The sequence below is a fragment of the Bos taurus genome, chromosome 8, assembly GCF_002263795.3.
Source record: "Bos taurus isolate L1 Dominette 01449 registration number 42190680 breed Hereford chromosome 8, ARS-UCD2.0, whole genome shotgun sequence".
NCBI lineage: Eukaryota > Metazoa > Chordata > Mammalia > Artiodactyla > Bovidae > Bos > Bos taurus.
In genome coordinates, this window is record NC_037335.1 from 44,557,501 (window position 1) to 44,577,414 (window position 19,914).

Here is a 19,914-nt window from a genome sequence, read left to right on the forward strand (position 1 = left end):
AAAAGAGCCATTTGAAATTAGTTCAGAGAAAAAGTACACTTTGAAGACTGATTCTGAAGTTAATTTGCTTTTAATGTTGTTATTTTAATATGCAGGGAGGTGTCTGTACTTTTTAATTTCAGTGTTTAGAAATAATAAAGATAGCAAATCAGCAATCTTGAAATCACATTTTAGTCTGACATGTGGTACTTTAATATATACCATGGTATTGCCGACTCCTGGTCAACAGATACAGAGGTTTACTGAGGCCTCGTTTCTGGCAGTCTCACATGAAGGCAACTGAACAGTGTCAGCTGAAAAATCTAGGGCTCTGGAGGGGCTCTCTATTCAGAGTTAACTGGTCAGCCTTTAACTTCAAGCTTAAACTTTTATTATGTTCCAATCAATGAACCAACTAAGAGACTGTCATATTAACAGCCCTTGTCCTATAACATGGCATTTTCTGGAGTGTGGTTTGCATACCTAGAAGCAGAATTGAACATATCACTTCAGTCAGACTTATTATCCCACCTATAGATTTAGTTAAATCTGAATGTTAGAACGCATTAATGGTCCTCCTGTGTCAAGTGACACACATGTTTAGGGAGTAAAGTGTTATCATTACATATATACTGTGATCAAATCTGGGTTAACAAACCCTTTTTCTGGGCTTCTCTGGTGGTCCAGTGCTTAAAACTCTGCATTTCTAATGCAGGGGTTACAGGTTTGATCCCTCGTCATGGAACTAAGATCCCACATGCTACATGGCACAGCCAAAAATTAAATTAAATTAAAAAAAAAAAAAGGAAATCCTTATGCTGTTACAAGTTGTGGTTGATTAAAAAATTCCTCTTAATAAATATATGTTTCTTTTCTACCTTAATACAGCATGGTGAAGGTAGTAGAAGTTTGTGTGGTTTGTGTCCGACTCCATTGAATGACTAGTTTTCAGATACCTACTGCATGCCAATCAGCTTGCTGGGCATTAAGGATATAGCAGCGCATAGGACTTGCTAGCAGGAAAGACAGACTGCCATTAAACTTGCAATGACTACAAGGTTTATTGAAGAGCATTACAGAGAAATTACTTATTTGGAAGTGCATAGCAGAAGGAGGGCTTCCTTGGTGGCTCAGACAGGAAAGAATCCGCCTGAAGTGTGGGAGACCTGGGTTCAATCCCAGGGTTGGGAAGATCTCTTGGAGGAGGGCACTCAAGTATTCTTTCTTGGAGAATCCCCGTGAACAGAGGAGCCTGGCAGGCTAGTCATGGAGTCACAAAGAGTCAGACATGACTGAGCAATTAAGCACAGCACAGCAGAAGGAACGAACCTAGACTGGGGCTCTGGAAAGCTCTGCATGGGAAGGTGATATTTAAGCTGTGCCCTGAAGAGTGGGTGGGGGCTGGCTCAGGTGAAACTGTCTTATCAGACTACTGTGCATGTTTTTCTCCCATCAACTGTACTTACACTGTTTGTTTAGCTTTCCAGAGAAAGAGCTGAGTTTCCTATGTGCTGTCACATTCCCAGTGGGATGTTACAATGGCTGCGATTATGATTCCAACTGCAGTGCTCATTCTACAGCACAGTAGTTGTCGGAAATAAAGATAATTGGGCCTCTTGGTAGATACTTTGAAGCTTATGGATTAAAAATTGTTTTTCCTGATGGGTACTTTTCCTTGATTTTGCCTGTTTGCCTTCCAGTCACTGAACATGTATTCAGTGCTTTGTAATGACCTGTTGGCTGATTCGGAAAGAGAGAGAGAGAGACTATTTTTGGTTAGTTGGCAAGTTCTGACTCCCCTCCTTCTGATTCATTTGGGTTTTGTTGTAATGAATTACCTTTTCCTGACATAATTGATTGCTTTAGTATTATCTTCTAAAATGTTGGTAGTATTGATAGAAACCTGCTAAGATGTGTGATAAGAATCTAAGCATTCTGGAATGGCATCCCAGTAAATTCCTACTGAAGTACTAATGTGTGTGTATAGTCAGGAGGGCAGCCGTCCCCAGGAAAATTAACTATTAAAGGAAAAAGCTGCAACCTATCACAGGAAGTGAGGGAGGACAGTACCCCTGTTGTCTGGGTAGAGTATGTCTGAATCCAAAATATCCCAGAACCAGGCCTGGTGTTGAGTGAACAGATATCAGCAGCCATCTTGGCTAAAGACACAGGGAGATGGAATGTGTATGACCTAGGTCCATTGTTACAAACTTGAGAGTTGAAATCTGGATGAGGACTAGCTTGTCAGTCTTCAGTTTCCAAGTAGGCTTCTCATCACTAATGTGATTTTTGCTGGGTAGGTGTTTTAAAAGTGTACTTAAGAAGCCATTTGACCTTGACTTTTTTCTAGATAAGCATTTGCAATTGTTGGTTTCCAAGAGTGCTGGTTGTTTATTTAAAAGTCTAGATGAGATTTGCTCCCAAGGTTAGGGCAGCTGGGTACAGCTATGTAGTCAGTGCACTGCACAAAGGCAGGGGCCTAACTGGGGAGGAGAAGCTAAAGTCCAGACCAGCCAAGAGGAAGGATGCTTCTGTGTAATTTGTCCACCCAGAAGGGGCACTGCCTGTAATTTATATAAGGGCATAGATTGGACTAGCAGCTCCCCAGCTCAGCCACTATTGAACTCATGCTCGCAGCTAACTCTATGACTTATACAAAGAAAAATGGGGTAATTCTAGGTAATTTTTTTCATGGCAAGAAATGTCTATCCAATCCAAATCTTCTGCTTTCTAGGCTGCATGCTTTCTTCTACAAAATATGGTTCAGATGTTACAAAGTGATATTTTCACCTTGAAGCTTTCCAGATAAATCACTGGGATTTCCTGTGGGAAGTAACATGTGAGTCAGTCTCGCAGAGTCTCTCTCTTCCAAGCCTGCCCTGTCTTCAGGTTCACATGCCTGGGGTGGCCAACGGGCGGGATAGGTGACACTGTACGGATTTCAGGGCCATACGCTGTGTTCCCTTGGAATTCATCCTGAGTCAGTATTTGACTAGGGCAGACGCTGCCAAAGAACTGTTGGTAATGTACAGTTCCTCCTTCCCCGCCTGGCTGCAACATGTCACAGAGTCTCCAAACCCACATCTGGCTGCTCTGTTTGTACTTAGCATCTTGCAGATTTCCCTGCATTGATTTACACAAGGGCTTAAAAAAAAAAAATTCATGTATCAAACATTTATCAGATACCTACTCTATGTAAAGCTCTGTGCCAGTTTTGGGGGACCATACAAAGTCACAGGAGGTACTGTTCAAATATTTCACATAAAAGCAATGAATGGCTATCAGTGGTTTCATATGGTTCAACTAAGATTACAAGCCTGGAGCCAGAAGAAAAGGGTAGGCTGAAGCCCTGGCTCCTCCATTTACTGGTTGTGTGACCCTGAGCAAGTTTTCTAACCTCCCTTTTTTTAGTAAAAGGAGAAAGTGGCCTGGATTACCCTAAGGTCTTCCTTTCAGGACCTTAAAATTCTAAAATTGGCCAACCAGGAAAGAGTTTTGTTGTTTGTTTGTTTTTTTTTTTTTGGCCAAAAAGCCATTCAGTGGGAAGCATGAAGAAGATAAATGGTAACATATCTGTGTGTTTAGTAGTGATTTCAGAGGACATGGCAAAGTTTTAAAAATAAAATTAATTTTAACTGCCCAATTTAAAAATACATATGTAGCATTGCTAGGAGACTCAGGTTTGATCCCTGGGTTGGGAACATCCCCTGGAGAAGGGAATAGAAACCCACTCCAGTATTCTTGTCTGGAGAATCCCATGGACAGAGGATCCTGGAGGGTTGTAGTCCATGGGGTCGCGAAAGAGTCAGACATGACTGAGTGACTAACACACATATACACACATTTAGCATTACACCACAAACCATTGCCATTTAGGCATTATACAGCAGTCTTTTGCAAAATCTGTAAAGTTGGACAAATTAGAGCACAGCACCATTTTCACTAAGAGTTTTAACCTAAGAAAAAGAATTCTCTTTACATTCTCTTTACAGCAGCAGTGATTTGTAATTTTTAAAGCCCTTCTCACATACATTTTCTGATCTGATACAACAGCCCAGTAAGCCAGGCTGTATTATTTTCATCCACTTTTTAGGAAACTAAAGGTTGGAGAGCTTAAGTGACTTACTCAAGACCACCGGCTGATAAAGCTAGCCAGAATTCTAGTCCCGTTCTCTCTCTATCGTTGTTATTCCTGTATCACTTCCACACTGACTCTCCACCAAGAGCAAACCAAAAAGGGGCAGATATGGGGAGGAAAAGAAAGACTATAGAGGTAACTGGAAGCAGATTGAAGGATTTCTGGGTGGAGCGGCTCTTTAACAATTCTTTTTCATTGGGACAAAGATAAGGTGGGAAAACCTACCCTGGTCACTGAAGCATACAGCTATGGTCACTCCAAGGGGGAAAAAACCCTAGGCTGGAAGTGCAATGCCCCATCCCATTAATTAACATTATCTTCTAATGGAGGAGGGCATCTTTCTCCCTTCTTTGAGTGTGGCTGTTGTGTCATCATGGAAATTTCAGCTGCTATAGCTGCTGCAGTAACAGTGGTATCATGGATCCCTTCAGTACTTCAGGAATTCCTTAGGCAATCGTGCTAAAAAGTTAGTGTCAGATGCTCAAGAGGAGATGCTTCTGGTGCTTCTGCTGCTGACAAGGCACTAGGAGGAGGCTTTCAGGACTCAGCAGCAACGTGATGTTTCATTAGGTCCCTGTGTTATGGCCTCCTAAGACCCCAGGTGGCTGGTAGTGTATGCCAGAAACCTCAGTTCATAAAGGCATCTTCCTTAAGACTGACATGTAGGATAGTCAGTCGCTTGATACATGAAGTAGGTGACCCAGAGAAAAAAAGACTACTAGTCTGGTGTCCACATATGGCTACACATTAGAATCGCCTGGAGGGCTTTTACAGCACCGATGCCCAAGTCACACCCCATACAAACTCAATCACCATGTCTGTGTGAAAGCCAGGTACCGCTGTTTTTAAAGACCTCTGGCTGATTTCAGTATGTATTAAGTTTTGCAGTTAATGGGCTAGCTAACAATTTTTACAAGATCACACAGCTGCGGAAAAGAACTTACCATGGTTCAACTCCATTGTTTTTAACTGAAACTGATCTTTGCCCTAAAAATGAAGAATGAGTAGACACAGTGTCCTTCACAGTTAACCTTCAGAGCGAATATGTTAGCCCCAGTTCACCAGTGGAGAATATGAGTGTGTTTCCACTTGGCCTTGTAAAATGTGGAAGGAGGCCTTCTGGCAGCATTCATACCAGTTGTGGGACATGTAATGACAATCACTCAACAAGTATCAGTGGAGGGCCTACTGCGTACTGGGCTTGTCCTAGGCTGTATCAATAAATGGTGAGCAAGGAACATACGGGTTTGCCCTCCCAGAGCTTATCAGCTAAAAAAGGACCCAGATAAAATTCAGTGATTCCAACACTTTAGGGTTAAGACTTTAAAGGGAACTTATTTTATTCATTTGCCCTAGGCCTTGTTTCTTCAAGAGGATTTGTGGCAGCAAACACACACATAATGAAATTGTTAGAATATAAATAAGAAACAGAAATCAAGACTAGGGAAAATATAAATAAGAGTAGAGAGTCAAGAACAGAGGAAGAAAAACTCATAATTATGCAAATCATAAGGATCCACTTGGGCTTAACCTCAAATTTGGCATAAAGTATCCTGGCAGCCATATTGAAAAGGGAACCATGGTTAGTTATAAAGTTCTTGTTGTCAGAAAGACAAAAAAAAAAAAAAAAAAAAAAACCCTAGTTCCTCAGGGGAGGAAAGGCTTTCCTAACACTTGGCTCTTGAGGAGATGTCTCATGTGGAGCTTCATACAGTCTCCTATAATGACTGCAAAAAGTAGATTTTATAACTGCCGTGCAGACCCTGCGATAAAAGTGAGGACTTAAAACTAAAATGTAATTTAATAAATCCGTTTCTGTCACGAGTAGGTGATCAGAAGTAAGTTGATTGAGGCCAAATATATGTCCAGGTGAACAGTGACTAGAAGTTGGGGTACCTGGAGGACACCCTTATAACAGTCCTCATAATTCCTTTCTACTGGGATTTCCATAGACTTATGGTTATATTTTCAATTTTCTAGGGTAGAGTTGAAAGGGTAGAGTTATTCCATGTTGTGGATAATGGAATGGTTATATGAGGGGTCAGCAAATATTTTCTGTAGACAGCCAGATAGTAAATATTTTAGCTCTCATGAGCCAGACAGTCTGTCTTAACAGTTCAGCTCTGCAGTTGTAACACAAATCAGTCATAGACAACACAGAAATGAACAGGCATGGCTGTGTTTCAGTAAAACTTGATTTATAAGAACAAGTGGCAGGTCAAATTTGGCTGACAGACTATATCACTAAGCCTGAGTTTAACCTAAAAAAAAATAAATAAATAAAAAGCAAAGTATATTATTGGTATTTTTTTGTTGGAATTATGGAACATTTTGAAACTTGGTAAGTCTTGGTCAGTGGTGATTTTGGCCTCATTATTTAGTTGATAGCAGGTGATGATACATGCTGGAGAGAACATGGCTCATGCTGAGGCTGCAAATTCATAAAGTTCACCCGAGCAACGTGCAGACCCCCAAACAATCCAGTACAACTATTCGTACATCCAAGTGATGCTCAACAGTCATGGAACTATCAGGTTGTTGCAGCACAGAGCTGGACTCGTTCTACGTATTTTTTTGGTTCCATGTGGAGAAAGAGAATTCTTACGTTCCTCACTGGGAGGTCTAACAAAGCAACGTGGATTCTCTATTAAGATCTCCTTAGGAAAGAGAGATGACATTGACATTGAGTTATTTCCAGCAACTTGATGTGTGCTATTCACTCCTTTAACATCTTTTCAAGTGCAAAATCTATTTCAAACTACCCAATGTAGATTCTAACCGAACTTCCATGAGTATAGCCAAATATATGGCTACACGCAGGGGTAAAAAACAAACAGCAACAGAAAAAACATCATTTCACTATAAAAAAGGACTTAGCTATGAGCAGATAATAAACCATGTTGATGGTTTATCATGGCCTGAATTCTTAAATACCCTCTGATGCTGGGAAAGATGGAAGACAAAAGGAGAAGGGGGAAGCAGAGTATGAGATGATTTGAATGCATTGCCAACTCAGTGGACATAAATTTGAGCAAACTCCAGAAGAGAGTGGAGGACAGGGAAGCCTGGCATGCTGTAGTCCAGAGGGTCACAAAGAGTCGGACAAGACAGCACCCGAACAACAACCACAGTGGCCATAAACTTACTTGGGAGGTTAATTGTGTAATGGAGCTACCTTAAAGGGTTAAGTCCAAGAGGTCATCAGAAGAGCTGGCTTCAACTGATTTAGCATCTGCAACAAGAGGTGCTTTAGGGCTTCAACTTTGAGGTTTTTAAAAACATGGCTATGAATACAGTGGTGGAACCAACCCTTGAGGTTTCATTATCAGTCTGTACAGAATTTGGTATATCATACTTTCTGGGTAGCAGAGAAATTGGTTTGTTTGCTCCATTCAGAATTTCCTAACTATTCACTTATCCAGCAACACTAGATGGTTAAGAAAATAGTTTTGCTCATTGTAATAGAATATTTTAGGCTCATAGAGAGCACATACTGTCTTTATCTTCATATACCCAGGGCTTAGCCCTGTACCAGATCTACGAGGGTCACTGTAAAATACATGCCCATGAATGACTCTTGGGCAAAACTATCCTGTTTGCAAAACTTGTGCCACAGAGCAATGGAAAGCACATTCCAGGAAGGGACACGGCTCCTTGTTATTACACAAATTGTGGCAGACATTGAACCACTCAAAAAGAGATTAAACTTTTAACTTTGCAATTGGAACAAAATGTACTTACAAAACTTAAAAAGCAGAAAACTGCTCAGATGGAATCACAGTGTTTCCCAGCAATATCACCAGATGAGGGTAGGGGTAAGAGATTAGCAATCAGGTTCATGTGGCATGTATGAATATTTTTATTAATGGCTTATTCTTGACAAGCACCCAGAGAAGTTTCCAAGTAAATTTCTTAGGGAAAATGTCTCCTATCAATTTGCCTGAGACTTCTACTTTTTCAGAATCAACAAGCAACCAGACATATTATTTTGTTCCTGCCTCTCTTTCCTCTGGCCCCTGTCAATATGCTTATTTATAACAATAACTTTATCAGTTGTCTCAAGAAAACAAATTTCCTTCAACGGAAGTCACAATGTGATCTCACAGTCATATTTTTTAAAATGTCGCTGCCATTAATAAGAGATGCATAGAGAATGGATGCTGTTCTGAGCCAAAGTCAAATACTGGGCAGTGTGTGAGATGCTGCTGCAGCTCTGCCCCCACCACATGCTGGTGGCCAGGTCTTACGAGCAAGAAGGAAAAAGAGAACCAAGAGGATGAGGTTGCACAGAGCAACCCTCAAAACCCAGCCAAAGCTCCAGCCCTGAGCATTTTACTGTAGGACTCCATGGATCCCAGAGGAGTGTGGGAATGTGGGCAGAAACAGAGAGGAGGTGAAGTTAAAGCCAAGTCTAACATCATATGGGGGAGCTTTGATGTGGATAATTTGTCTCGCTGTAACAGATAAATTGCCTACCTGATTGCATCCAGCAGGTTCCAAAGAGAAAAACTTTGGCTCCAGTGACACTCATTAAATATCACCCCATCCTTGTTACCTCCACCTCTTTCTGATTTCCACATTGCCAGACCAAGGGAGCTTGAGCATCTGTTCATAGTGTTGCTCCTAATCCCACCCTCCCCAACATTCACCAGAAAGCAAAAGAAACAGAATAGAGATGAATAGATAACCTCAGGGAGCATCTGGATTTACCTCATTGTCCCACTGGAGTGAGTATAGAGAGCCAGTTGTAAGTTGTCATGATGCTGAGCATCTTTGGAGTTGAGTCACTCAGTTGTGTCCGACTCTTTGCAACCCCATGAATCGCAGCATGCCAGGCCTCCCTGTCCATTACCAACTCCTGGAGTTACCCAAACTCATGTCCGTCGAATCAGTGATGCCATCCAGCCATCTCATCCTCTGTCAGCCTCTTCTCCTCCTGCCCGCAATCCCTCCAAGCATCAGGGTCTTTTCCAATGAGTCAATGCTTTGAATGAGGTGGCCAAAGTATTGGAGTTTCAGCTTCAGCATCAGTTCTTCCAATGAACACCCAGGACTGATCTCCTTTAGGATGGACTGGTTGGATCTCCTTGCAGTCCAAGGGACTCTCAAGAGTCTTCTCCAACACTACAGTTCAAAAGCATCAATTCTTCGGCGCTCAGCCTTCTTCACAGTCCAACTCTCACATCCATACATGACCATTGGAAAAACCATAGCCTGGACTAGATGGACCTTTGTTGGCAAAGTAATGTCTCTGTTTTTGAATATGCTATCTAGGTTAGTCATAACTTTCCTTCCAAGGAGTAAGTGTCTTTTAATTTCATTAAAATTAATGATTTTAAATTAATGATTAATATTAGTGATTTTGGAGCCCCCAAAAATAAAGTCTGACACTGTTTGCACTGTTTCCCCATCTGTTTCCCATGAAGTGATGGGACCAGATGCCATGATCTTCGTTTTCTGAATGTTGAGCTTTAAGCCAACTTTTTCACTCTCCTCTTTCACTTTCATCAAGAGACTTTTTAGTTCCTCTTCACTTTCTGCCATAAGGTGGTGTCATCTGCATATCTGAGCATAGAAATATGCTAATCTCCGAAGTCAGTATTCATCATTTTTACATGTATAATTATTTGTTCACTGATCCATCCTCGATGTTCTTGCTCTTAGGGCCTGAGGATCATTTTCTCTGATGCATCTCGGCTCATCTTCCGGCTCAGTTCCTCCAGTGGTGTGCGGGCCACCATCAGACTATATGCAGAAAGCTACGAGAGGGATCCCAGCGGTCATGACCAGGAGCCCCAGGTAACAAAACAGAGCTGTACTCTCAGCATAGTGTATCTTACGCTCATGGCAAATTTCAGTAGCTCCAGTGGGCCTTTAGTGAGGGTGATTTTGCTTTCTAGAAAGGCATATGGATAGCTCCAGCCAAAGGCACATTTAGAATGACTCGAAGCAAATTTAACTCTTTCATTGCAGTGTTTGAAACAGAAAAATTGCTCTCGAGCATCTATGAGTTTAGACCAGCGTTTCCCAAAGTACTTGCTTCCCGACTGTCCTGTAGTTTTTGGATTGTAGTGACCTCAAGAGAGGCACCTTGTATAGATAAGTTGAAAAAATTTTGAGTTAGAGTCAAGCTGGTCAAACTCCTCAGAGCCTTGACTGTACTCATTTAAATGATCAATTCCCAAGTGTTTGGAAAGCTCCAAGTTGGATGATGACCTTGAGGTGCCAGTACAGGTGCTAGCCTGGACTTCCTCCCTGAGGTTGCTGCCTGGCCCAGCACGAGAAGAGGGGCCAGGGCTGCTCTGAATTTAAAGTTCAGGGAGGACACTGACAAAGCTGGGCTGGCCTGAGTTTAGCAGAGCCCTCTCAAGTTGTCAAAAAAGGGCTAATTAAAAACTCACTTAGAAGAGCAACAGCACAACCATATCCCCACTCCCAAATTTGTTAAAGCTCCAGGCAACATTAAGCAATACCAGAAACCCCCCACTCTAATGTTGGGTACTTCCAGCCACTCTGCAGGCTGCCTCTCCCTGCCTTGATCTCTAGTTTAACCTGGGTTTTGAAGCAGAATCCTTGATGAGATGGTTCCTTGCGATTAAATCACTGGTTCCCTCTGCAACGCTTCTTTTGTGGAGAAGGAGAGGAACAAAAAAAAAACTCATTGCTTCTCAGTTTAGTGATGCCCAGAATTTTTGGTTATAATTTGCCAAATTTGTGCCCTGGAAGGAATAAAATACCAGGAAGGGTTATCTTTCTTTGTCAGTAATTTAGTGGTTTTTAATTAAAAAAAAAAAAAAAGCCTCTTTCTTTGGAGAATCTCAAAGAATTTTATAAAAATGATACCATAGATTCTTACACCTGACCCTGTAACCAGTAGATCTGTCTGGAGTAAAATTATCTAAAACAGGAGACCGAGAGCTATTGTTGGGATCACTGAGAGTGTGAAGGGCAGAGCGCAGGGCCAGCGCAGGTCACTCTGGCCTTTCCTTCTCAGGATCCCAGACTTTTCATGCAGGGATGTGCCACTGTCTGCCAACATAATTTGTTAGTGAGTACTTTTCATGCAAGATAGTACCTAATCGTGCAAGAATTGGAGGCCATATAAAAATTCCATATAAAACTCTTCTACATTTCATGTTGGGAAGTGAGATTAAAGTGAGGGCCTGAAAGTCCAGAGCTACGTACAGGGTGAGGAATGATATTCCTGGCGTCACCAACTCTGACTCACTCTGACTCAAGGCCTCTGACTCACTCTGACTCGAGGCTATTTTTTCTCAACATTCTTTTCCCTATTTGCTTGGAGTAAGTGGTTATGATGTTTGCTTATTTTTATTTACCTCTGCACCAAGTGCAGAAGTATGATGTCTAGGCCATTAGACGTGTGTAAAAAAAATCCTATGCACATATGAGTGTCTCTCTGAGGTAGTCCCACAAAGCCAAGTGGTGCTAGTCTTTCTAAGGCTTCCTTTGAAACTGAAAGCCATCACAGGCCTGCTGCGAGAGGATTGTGGTAAGTATCTACATCAGTCTGTGGGTAAAAAAAAATAAAAACATAAGTAATGCTGGTTATAGTCGCCATGGCTATGTTATTATCCATTCCATTGGTTGAAAAAGTTTGCCATTTTGAATGACTTAGAAATCCTTTCATTGATACGGGTTTTCGTCTCATGACTGCTGTTCCCTTTCTAATCCTAAGTGAGGGTTTTCTCAGTCCTTGCTAGATGGGCCTCAGAATGTTAAACTTATGATCTAGCTAAACATTTTAGCTTAAAAATAGATTTCCTTATTCAAACAATAGACTTCATTGACTCATCAACTTCAGCCATATTGCATGATACAGTTCAGTCAAGATAAAATGTAGAGTAGATTTTAAAAGACATCTAATCCCCTAAGGAAAAGGAAACAGCATTTCTCTGCAGGCCCACCTGGCTCAATTACTGCTAACTGTACCTCGGCATCTAATTTTAACCACCCGGGGCCCCCTTCCAGCATTGCTTTCCAGGACCACTTGCCTCTGCCTTCCAAGAGCTCTGGAAGGAAAAGCCTGTGGTTAACTGTTAACAGAGATCAAAGATAAGACCTTCTGCTCCAGCTGCTAAGATTATTACTGGTCCAGGTTGGCCAGGCAACACCAGCTTGTGATGCTTTCTCAGTCACAGAGACCTCTTCCATCCTTCTAGCTTGTTCTGACTTACAGCCTGGAAAGCAGAGAACAGATGCCCCCACCCACCCTCTCCTTGCACTCAGAAGCCTACAAAAGTACCTCTCTAATCTATAGAGGTTCTATTGATACTCTTATTTTAATTCAACAGGTATTTATTTTGATGTTTTACCCACCCTAATTTAATACTGTCTCCATTTAAGTTATTTAGTAAGAAGATTCCCTTATTGTTGTTATTCAACAAGAGTTCTTCCCAGGTGGCATGGTGGTGAAAAAAAAAAAAAAATCCACCTGCCAATGCAGGAGATGCAAAAGACCAGGTTGGATCCCTGGGTCAGGAAGATCCCCTGGAGTGAGAAATGGCAACCTACTCCAGTATTCTTGCTTGGAAAATTCCATGGACAGAGGAGCCTGGCAGGCTACAGTCCATGGGCTGTGAAGAGTTGGACACGACTAAGTGCACATGCAACGAGTTCGCTTTAACTAACTTATCGGCATCTGGCTCTTTTACTTTGCATGTGGATAGTTTCTTTTCCAGACATTTTAAACACATGTGAACAGAACATGTTTTAAACATTTATGCTGTGGTTGCCTTGTGGAAGTATTCATAACTATGCTGGTGATGCAACTAGGAAAACTTGTGATACAATCTATATGCACACAAGTCTCTCCTCCTGTGAGTAGATTTTCCATTTGGGTTCTTTTGTCTAACAGTAATTATACCATTTGTCTTAAGTTGTATAAAATAACTTTTATCTGCATCAGATTAAAAAATTCTGTGTATATACACCTGTGGGTTGATAGTGAGGGGAGAAAAAGGTGGGGAGGGCTCTGAGGAGATGAGGAGGCGCTTGCCTTGCCCTCACCCTGTGCCCTTGGTAAATGAGGAGAGAAAGCTTCCAAGTCCTATTTCTGGAAGATTACATAGTTTTAAAAATACAAGATTACTTTAATTTTACTGGCAATCAGTAGGGCTTCAGTGAACCCTCACACCAGCTGGGAATAATTTGGAAAAAGGGATGAGCCAAACTAATTTAAATTCACAGGTAACCAGAAACAGTCCAGTTGTTTCCATTTTCTTTCCCATCAAGTTTATTATCTCTGCCACTAGATTAACCTTTTTTTAACTTCTTTCCTTGTCCCTTTGAGCCTGAGGGTGGAGTAGCTAATGAACAATTAAAGATCCAAAAGGAAAAGGAAGGAGAAGTTTTGCTAAGTCCTGGGGTAATCACAGGCTGATAATCAGCTCCCTACTAATCAGCAGCTGGCTTTGGTACTTCAATTGCAGAATATAACCATGCCCCACCCCACCCAGTCTCTTGAAGGAGACATATTTTCTCTAACCCTCCTTACAAATTGAGGAAATGTATGTATGTATTTCTGATAAGCTGTACATAGAATATTTTAAAAGCTAATATCTAAGTACCAGAAATCTCTACACTGAATTTATCTGATATTTTCTTCTACCTGTTCTTATTATGACTTTATAATCTAGAAATATAAAGCCCAGAGCCCTTTTGTATTATGTTGGAAGAACATATAATTTATCATCTAAACTACAGTACTTCTGAGAGTGAAATGGGGGCACTGATAATCACTATGTTGAGACTATCCCCAACACACCAAAACAGATGGTTCCTCTAGCTACAGACCTCCTTGCCACCTTAGATCTGCAGGCCTCTTTGCAGACAGGTTCTTAAAAGCATCAGCAATATAAGCCCAGTAGTACAAAGAGAGCAGGCCAGAAGAGTTAGATCAGTGGTTCTAACCCAGACTGCACATCAGAACCACTTGGGGGCCTTGGTGAGCATACCATGACTGGGACTACTCCCAGAGACTGACCTTAATTATTTCTATGTAGGCCTCTAGTTTTAAAAAGCTTCCTATTGTCACGCGAGTGTATGTTCCTCGGTTCTTTGTCTCGTCACAACAAAGATTTGGAGCAACGGACATTAAAGCCCTTGGCGCGTCACAGCTCTCAGGTCTTGGACAAACCGTGCTACAGCTCTTAGGCAAATCAATGTTACAGCTCTATTTTATTTAGAAGATAGCAGGAGAGTGAGAGAGAAAGAGAGAGAGAGAAAAGAGCGCACGCACGCAGGAGAGAGAGTCCATCAGAAAGCGCTTTGGCTCCTCCTTTTATATGTTTTTTCCTCCACCTGGGCCTGCCCTATGCAAATTGGGCTTAGCCAGGAGTGCTGTTTGTTCTGCCTGAAGTCTTCACTCTGGTCCTCGGACCTTCCTTGTCTTTTAGCCACAGCCATTTTGGACTCCTTTTCCCTATTCTACCTACCTAACGTTCCCCCCTCAAGAGATGGGAGGCCCAATTCTTTGGGATTAGGGGCGTCGAGGTCTTTCTGGCTACTTCCTGCTGAACTGGGGCGGCGAGGGGTATTGGGCCTCTCCCTCTTGTTAGTCTCAAGCCTCAGAGTCCTTATAGCGGTGTCCAAGGGTGTGTGATATTTTCCGTGGTCAGCTGTAGTTTTATATCTTTGTTGAACTGGCACTGCATGTTGTAGCTGGTTGACCTGGGCAGAGACAAAACAGGTTAGACAATTGACAGTACATGGAATAATCATAAGCATCATCAATATAGCATAACAAGGACTAGTAGGGACATTAGTCAATTTTAAATTCACATCGCCAGGATAGCTCAAGTCCCTCCTTGTTCAGGGATCAGAAGATCTATCTCCTGTCTGTTTTGGAGTACAGTCTCTGTCAAGCTGTGTTGGATTCTTAGAGTTATCCTGAGAAATCTTATCCCCAGAAACCAGATTTGGGGGGTGTTCATTAGAATAACACTCATTGGTAGTTCTGAATAGGTATCTGAGATCTCCCAGGGGCTCACAGGTGTACTGAGTGTCCTCTTCTGTTTTCTTCCATGGCTTGACTCATGAGTAGTGAATCCAGGAGTCATGTCCTGGTACCTTGACTGCTGTGGGGGTAGAAAGTATTACAGGGTAGGGGCCCTTCCATGTGGGCTGGAGTTGAGCCTTTGGGGACCCATCTTTCCAGACTTTAATTAGGACTTGAGTTCCTGGAGCATATAGTGGTGACTCTTTAGAATCTTTTGGGTCCTGGTTCATACCCCACAAGCATATATCCTGTTGGAATTGCCCAATGGCCATGGTATAAGACTGGAGGGTCTGAACCTCTGGATCTAGGAAGAGGTCATTGACATGAGCAAAAGGTCTCCCATATAGCATCTCATAAGGACTAAGACCAACCTGTTCCTTAGGGGCAATGCGGGTGTGGAGGAGAGCTATTGGTAAAGCCTCCTTCCATCCCAGGGAGGTCTCGGGGTTATCTTTTTTATCGCTGATTTTAAGAATTGATTGGCTCTTTCTACTTTTCTTGAAGACTGAGGCCTCCAGGCACAATGGAGATAATAAGTAATGCCCAATGCTTTAGAGACCCCTTGGGTGACCTTAGAAGTAAATGATGTCCCATTGTCACTTTGTAATGACCTGGGCAGACCACCACCTCCTCAGCCTTCTCAGTCCAGGTGGGAAAGCCTTCAATCCATCCTGTGAATGTATCTATCATGACTAATAGGTATTTATACCCTTGAGAAACTGGCATCTGGGTGAAGTCCATCTGCCAGTCCTCTCCTGAGTAGGCCCCATGTCATTGGATGGGCTGGGCCAGCTGGGGTCTTCGAGCTCCTTGGGGGTTGTTTAATTGGCAAGTGGGACAAGAGGAGACCACCTGTCTTATAGTTGTTTGGAGGCCTGTTCCTCTGAAGGACCTTTCTAGTAATATTTGGAGGGCCTTTTCTCCTAAATGAGTAGTGGCATGTAAGGAGTTAACCAACTTCCATTGGAGGCTTCCAGGCAGAAAAAGGAGTCCCTCCTTTTGGAACCACCCCATATGATCTTCTTGAAAGCCCTTGCTCTTAGCTTTAAGAGTCTCACCTTCAGTATATGAAGGAGTTTCTGGCAAATTAGTCTGTGGAACTAAGGTGGCAATCCCTATTAGGTCATGGTTCTGTAATGCTGCTCTCCTACCTGCCTGATCAGCTGCTTGGTTCCCTTGTGCCACTTCCGTGTTCCCTTTTTGGTGTCCTTTACAGTGGGAGACTGAAACCTCAGTGGGCAGATGGACTGCCTCCAAGAGTCGAAGAATCTGATCACCATATTTGACTGGGGACCCTCTAGTGGTCAAGTGGCCCCTTTCTTTCCAAACAGCTGCATGTGCATGTAGCACCAGAAAGGCATACTTAGAGTCAGTGTAAATGGCTATTCTTTTTCCTTTTCCCAGCTCTAAAGCTCGAGTCAGGGCTATGAGCTCAGCTAATTGGGCTGAAGTACCTGGTAGCAGAGGCTTAGCCTCTATGGTCTCAAAATTGGAGACTACTGCATACCTGGCTCTTCTTTTTCCACCCAAGACAAAGCTGCTTCCGTCAGTGTACCAGATTTCTTCAGGATTGGTCAGAGGATCTTCTGACAATCCCTCTCGGGGTTTTGTCCAGTGGTCCAAGGTTTCTAGACAAGAGTGAAACGGGAGAGAGCCCTCGGGGGTAGGTAGGAGGGTGGCTGGGTTAAGAACCTCACAAGGGGATATAGTGAGGCCTGGATTTTCTATCAGCATTACTTGATATCTGAGGATTCTTTGATCAGACATCCATAAGTGGCCTCTCCCATTTAGGAGTTGTTTTACTTGGTGGCTGGTAAAATAGTTAGTTTGCCCCCAAAGGAGAGTTTTAAAGCATCTTCTATCATGATTGCAATAGCTGCAAGATTTCAAAGGCAGGGGGCCAGCCTCGGGAAGTTGGATCGAGCCTCTTGGATAAGTAAGCTACAGGCTGGGGCTCAGATCCCAACCTTTGAGTTAATACTCCCAAGGCTATTCCCTCTCTTTCATGGACATAAAGTTGGAATGCTTTTTCTGGGTCTGGCAACCTCAAGGCAGGTGCCTGAGTTAAGGCCTGTTTTAGTGTAGTCTCTGCCTCTTTTTGAGGAGTTCCCCACACGAGTGGGATTGAATCATCTCGTCCCTTTAAGCTTTCATATAAGGGCTGGGCAATTAGACCATAATTGGGTATCCAGATTCTACAATAACCAGTTAGCCCCAGGAAAGCTCGCAATTGTTTTCGAGTCGTGGGGGAGGGCAACTGGAGAATTCCTTGTACCCGATCATAGGACAGCCTCCTGGACCCGCGTGTAATCTGAACTCCCAGGTAAGTGACTTTTGTCTCGACCATCTGTGCCTTAGCATGGGAGACTTTATATCCCCTTTCTGCCAAGAAGTTTAGAACCTGAATTGCATGTTGTTGGGCACTTTTCTCATCTGGAGAGCAGATTAGTAGGTCATCTACATACTGTAATATTTTCCCATTAGGTCCCAGGTCCAGATCTAGGAGATCCCGGCCAAGGGCCTGTCCAAACAGGTGGTGGCTATCTCTGAACCCCTGAGGTAATACTGTCCAAGTCATCTGTTTGTGTTTTTCTCCTGGGGCCTCCCACTCAAAGGCAAAAAGGTATTGGGATTCTTTAGCCAGTGGTATGCAAAAAAATGCATCTTTGAGATCCAAGACAGTAAACCATTTGGCACTGGGTGGGATTTCTCCCAAGATTACATAGGGATTGGGTACTGTGGGATGGAGGGGAACTACAGCTTCATTTATGATTTGGAGATCTTGAACCATTCACCAGGTTCCGTCTTTTTTCTTTACTGAAAGGATTGGGGTGTTACATGGCGAACTGGTAGGGACCAGTAGCCCACAAGCAAGGAATTTTTTTATTAAAGGCTGTAGTCCCTCCCGAGCCTCTCTTTTGAGGGGATATTGTTTCCGGTTAGGAAACCGAGTGGGATCTCGGAGGACAATGATGACCGGTTCAGCTTGGTGGGCTCGTCCAGGAATCCCCTGGTCCCACACCTGGAGGTTAATTTTGTCTTCCCATAGTTTTTGGTCCCTCTCTATTGAAGGTGTAATGGGTTCTTCAGTAGTAACCAGGAGCTGTAGAGCTCTATGGGCTGAAAAACTTCGCATCACAGGGGTGGTCCCCAGTTTAGTGAGTATATCTCTTCCCAATAAGGGGGTAGGACACTCAGGGACCACCAGAAACTGGTGGGAAAATATTTGTCCATCCCAGCAACAAAGAAGTGCTTGGGTGAATCTTTTAGTAGTTGCTTTTCCTGTAGCACCCAAAATGGTACAGGTTTGGGAGGAGAAGGCTCCGGAGTAGGAGATGAAGACAGAGTCGGTAGCCCCTGCGTCAACCAAGAAATTCTCGGACCTTCCTGCCACATCCAGTTGCACCCTTGGCTCCAGCACCGTGATGGTTATCTGTGACAGGAGGGCTGGCTGGAGCAGGCCGCTTCAGTCCTCTTGAACCATCGTGAGGGTAGGCTTGGCACTTGACCTTGAGACTCTTGGGTCCCCAGGGCAGAGTGCCGCCCAGTGTCCCAGTTGATGGCATTTGTGGCAAATTTGTGGCCATTTCTAGGAGACTTGTCACGGTTTGGACACTCTTTGGCCCAATGCCCCACCTGTCTACAGATCAGGCATCTGTCTCGTGCCTTGTCCCTCAAGGACTCAGGGTTTGCCATAGGGCTTCTCTGGAGGGCAGCCAGCATCTGGGCATGCCTTGTCTCTTTCTTTCTCTCCTTCTCCTGGGCCTTGGCCTCCTTCTCCTGTTCCCTGTTATAAAAGGTATTGGTGGCTGTCTGGACCATCTCATCTAAAGAGGTAGCAGGGTCCTGCTGTTGTAGCTGCTGTAACTTAATTCTGATATCTGATGCACATTGGGACAGGAATTTGTCCTTTAAAATCACTCGTCACTCGTAAGAGTCTAAGTCCAGGTTGGTAAACTTTTGGAGTGCCTCTTTTAGCCTCTCCAAAAAGGCAATGGGGTTCTTATTGGGCTCCTGAGTTACTGCTGAGACTGGGCACAGTCCCACAAGTAATAGGCTTCTTTATGTTTCCATAGGTAGACTTCCTTAGGGGTGAGTCTTTCTGAAGCTTATCCTACCCAGAACGGTTGCAACCTGAGAGCCAGGCGTCCCTGGGTCAGGGTGCAGATCCCCAGGCAGGCTGAGGCGTGACAGCCTCCTATAGATTGAATCCCCGGGCAGGTCAAGGCGTGACGGCCTCCCGAGGATTGAGTCCCTGGGCAGGTCGAGGCGTGACGACCTCCTGGGACCCCTGGGACTAGAGGATCCCCGAACAGGTTGAGGCGTGATAACCTCTCGAAGACCGATCCCTAGGCAGGTCAAGGCGTGATGACCTCCTGGGACCCCCCGGACTGGAGTTTGGGCGTCCCCAAGATCTCCAGTGTGACCAATGCTGGGTAGAATTAAGAGATTTGTAACTCATTGCTACTTTGCCCATCGTGGACAGGAATAGATACGATATAAGTTCATCTTACCCAGAACTGTTGCAGCCTGAGAGCCAGGCGTCCTCGGGTCAGGGTGCAGATCCCCAGGCAGACTGAGGTGTGACAGCCTCCTAGAGATCAAATCCCCGGGCAGGTCGAGGCGTGATGGTCTCCCGAGGATTGGGTCCCTGGGCAGGTCGAGGCGTGACGACCTCCTGGGACCCCTGGGACTAAAGGATCCCCGAGCAGGTTGAGGCGTGACAACCTTTCGAAGACCGATCCCTAGGCAGGTCAAGGCGTGATGACCTCCTGGGACC

At 43.7% G+C, this 19,914-nt stretch overlaps 1 protein-coding gene across 1 annotated transcript in view; it reads left to right on the forward strand.

Moving 5' to 3' along the window:
• The window catches only part of PGM5 (phosphoglucomutase 5), a 209,470-nt gene that overhangs the window by 154,133 nt on the left and 35,423 nt on the right, over nucleotides 1-19,914 (forward strand). Inside the window, 1 exon segment of the mRNA NM_001102335.1 lies at nucleotides 9,782-9,916. Within this exon segment, the coding sequence (NP_001095805.1) occupies nucleotides 9,782-9,916 (135 nt within the window).